Source organism: Arachis stenosperma, chromosome 10 (assembly GCF_014773155.1).
Source record: "Arachis stenosperma cultivar V10309 chromosome 10, arast.V10309.gnm1.PFL2, whole genome shotgun sequence".
Lineage (NCBI taxonomy): Eukaryota > Viridiplantae > Streptophyta > Magnoliopsida > Fabales > Fabaceae > Arachis > Arachis stenosperma.
In genome coordinates, this window is record NC_080386.1 from 15,462,945 (window position 1) to 15,465,898 (window position 2,954).

The 2,954-nt window shown below is 31.4% G+C and overlaps 1 protein-coding gene across 1 annotated transcript; it reads right to left on the reverse strand.

Moving 5' to 3' along the window:
- Nucleotides 1–726: 726 nt before the first annotated feature.
- On the reverse strand, nt 727–2,001 carry LOC130956812 (uncharacterized). The gene is made up of 5 exons (XM_057883786.1): nt 1,876–2,001; nt 1,714–1,801; nt 1,370–1,614; nt 1,047–1,139; nt 727–735 (listed from the first exon to the last, which is right to left on the reverse strand). The coding sequence occupies exons 1-5, from the start codon at nt 1,999–2,001 to the stop codon at nt 727–729; spliced, it is 561 nt and encodes a 186-aa protein (XP_057739769.1).
- Between the last annotated feature and the right edge of the window lie 953 nt (nt 2,002–2,954).

The following is a 2,954-nucleotide window of genomic DNA, read 5'->3' on the forward strand; positions in this document are numbered from 1 at the left end:
ATAAATGAAAAAAAATAGGAGATTTTTTTTTTTATTTGGATGAAAGGAAAAGTTAAAAAAGAGAAGATCATAATCAAATGAAATTATATTAATACTCTTTCTTATATTATATATAAATTATAATATACTAATGTATTTAAATTATTTTTTAATAAATAAAAATATCCCAATTATATTTTAGAATTTTAACGTGTTATCTTTATTAACAATAATATTTTTTTAAATTTATTCTTTTCTATTATCTTTTAATGTCATAAATAAAAATATATTATTCTTTTTAAAAATATATAAATAAATAATCTCCTAAAAGAATAATAAAAACTACTCATACTTTACATCATTAATCTCCTTAAGCATATTTAAAAAAAAGTTTCACTAAATTGTATTTACAAAATAAAATATTATCAAAAGTGAGTAGCATTTCTTTCTTACTACATGCAACAAAAAATCATATACAATTTTTATAAACATGTAACAAAATGCCAAAAAAGTAACGACGACCAGGACTCCTAGAGAGTACTATTTTATCACCACACAACACTTTTCAAAAGGGTAATTCTTCATGGTTAGAGTCATCGCCTACTTCCAAAAAATCAATTCTACATAGCTTGAACCATCTGTACCCATCTACTTCAAAAAAATAAAGTTTTTCCGAGTTAAAGAACACATGATCGATTTCTACTTGTACTAAGCAGTGTACTCGTTGTTTCCAAATATTTTCAAGTATTATGATTCCTTCACAAGCATATACAACAAAGACAAATTAATTCAAAGATCAGAGTTGATCATGATAATCTATTTTATCGATGTCTTTCTATTTAAACAACCAATCAACCTCAAAGTATATATACATAAAGTGATTTCCAACCATGGTTAACATAAATAAAACAGAAAATGATATCTTCTTTAAATACACGAAGATATACCCATAGTATACGATACTCAGAAACACATAATCAATTAATGAAAGCAATAACCTTAAATTAACCAGAAATTAAGTGCATATAAAAGTTATACCTGTAATGGTGAATGTTTTCTGAAAGTACCATATCTCCTAAGCAAACACCAGCAGCTGTCATGACATGAAAAAGAGCATCCAATCGCATTTCAGGTGGTATCCCAAAAATTTGGCGCTTTTTCTGCTCATTTTCACATAAACATTGATAACACTGCATCCGAGCTGAACCGATCAGACCCAATTCAGTCAACATATCCCATACATTTGATTCGCTATAAAAGTAAGGCCTACTTTATTGCATAATAGCCAACCCTTTTTCAGCAAGTACAACTTATCTTTCAATTAACGAGACTTGTTTTTCGGCAACCGAAACTTGCCTCTCAGCCACAGAAGCTTGTCTCTCAATTTAACCTGCCTCTGAGCCACGTCATGTAGCTTGCTAGATAGATAACTACCCTCTTTGACAGCATCGGCCATGGTAGTAATTCCCAAAGCAACTTTCTCATATTGTGCCTCCAAAAAATCATTCATAGGAGACTTACGCTTTGTTCCTCGTGACGTTGAAGTCCCACCTAATTGATTTGGCTGACTATGAGGAGCACTTGGTGAATCTAAATTAGCAGAAAACGTTGGGGTATCATGTTCCATATTAACATCTATGTCAGAAAATTCAATGTTTTCAAACGAGTCATTCAAATCAATGGGATCTCTATCAAGTTGTTGAATTCTTTCTTATGAAGTAGCAGCCCCTTTACCGGTAGCTCTATCAGCTCCGAACAACTCCTTCAAAGTATCATAATGCTTAATTTGTATTTTCTTCCATTTTTCTGCATGTGGTTTCTCCTGCATAAAGAAATGTTAAGATTTTTTTTGACTAACTTGGTCATTCGTATAAGTAATAAAAAAGTATAAGATACCTTAATAAAGTCTTGCCATACTTCTTCTTCAGCTTCAAACTTTCTAGTAACAGGATTCCATGCAAATCCACTTAAGTGATGAAATAAGTCATATGCCTCAGCAAAATGATCTTGCAATGTCTTCATTCTATTCTTAATGTGGTTCTTTGTTATGTGTGGACCTATTGCTATGCTCAAAGTCTTCACAACATTGGCATATGCTTAAGTTGTTGGTGCAGAATTTAAATCACAAACTAACCGGCAAGTGCACCGAGTCGTACCAAGTAGTACCTCAAGTGAATGAGGGTCGATCCCACAAGGATTGATGGACTAAGAAACAAAGGTTACGTGAATTACTTAGTTAGACTAACAAAAAATGATGTTTAGAGAGTTCAAAAGCATTAACAGTAAATTCAGAATATCAGAAAGCAAGCAGTAAATTGGTTGTGAAATATATGTGGAGAAACAGTTAAGACTTCAGAGTTATCTATTTTCCAGATTGACTTTTCTTACTAACTATTTTAATCATGCAAGATTCAATTCATGGCAAACTATATGTGACTAAACCTTAATTCCTTAGACCTTTTTAGTCTCCTCTAACCTTCATCAACCGCCAATTCCTTGGTCACTTAATTCCAATTAGAGGGTGAAGTTCAATTCTAGTTTATATGCCATAGAAACCCTAATTACCCAAATATAAGAGGATTATATGTCACGTATCCCGTTAAGTTCAGATAATTAGAAATTTAGGAGAATTTGTTTTCAAGATATTGTTCAAGTAAAGAGCTTTTCCAAGTTATACAAGAACTCAATTAGAACAAGGGTCAAACTCCCGTTCCACCCAAATTCATAAAATAAAGAACGAAAATAATTCTTGAAATAGAAATTGGTACATGAATTAAAATAGAAAAATAATAGTATCAATCCATATAATAGACAGAGCTCCTAACCTTAACAGTGGAGGTTTAGTTGCTTATGGTTCAGAGAGAAAACTAAGATTCTGTAAAACTGTAAATTGTGGAATGAGGTAGAAGAGAAGAGAAGAGCCCGAAGGGCTGATTCTTTTCCCTTTTATATCTAATCCTAATTAATGTAAAATA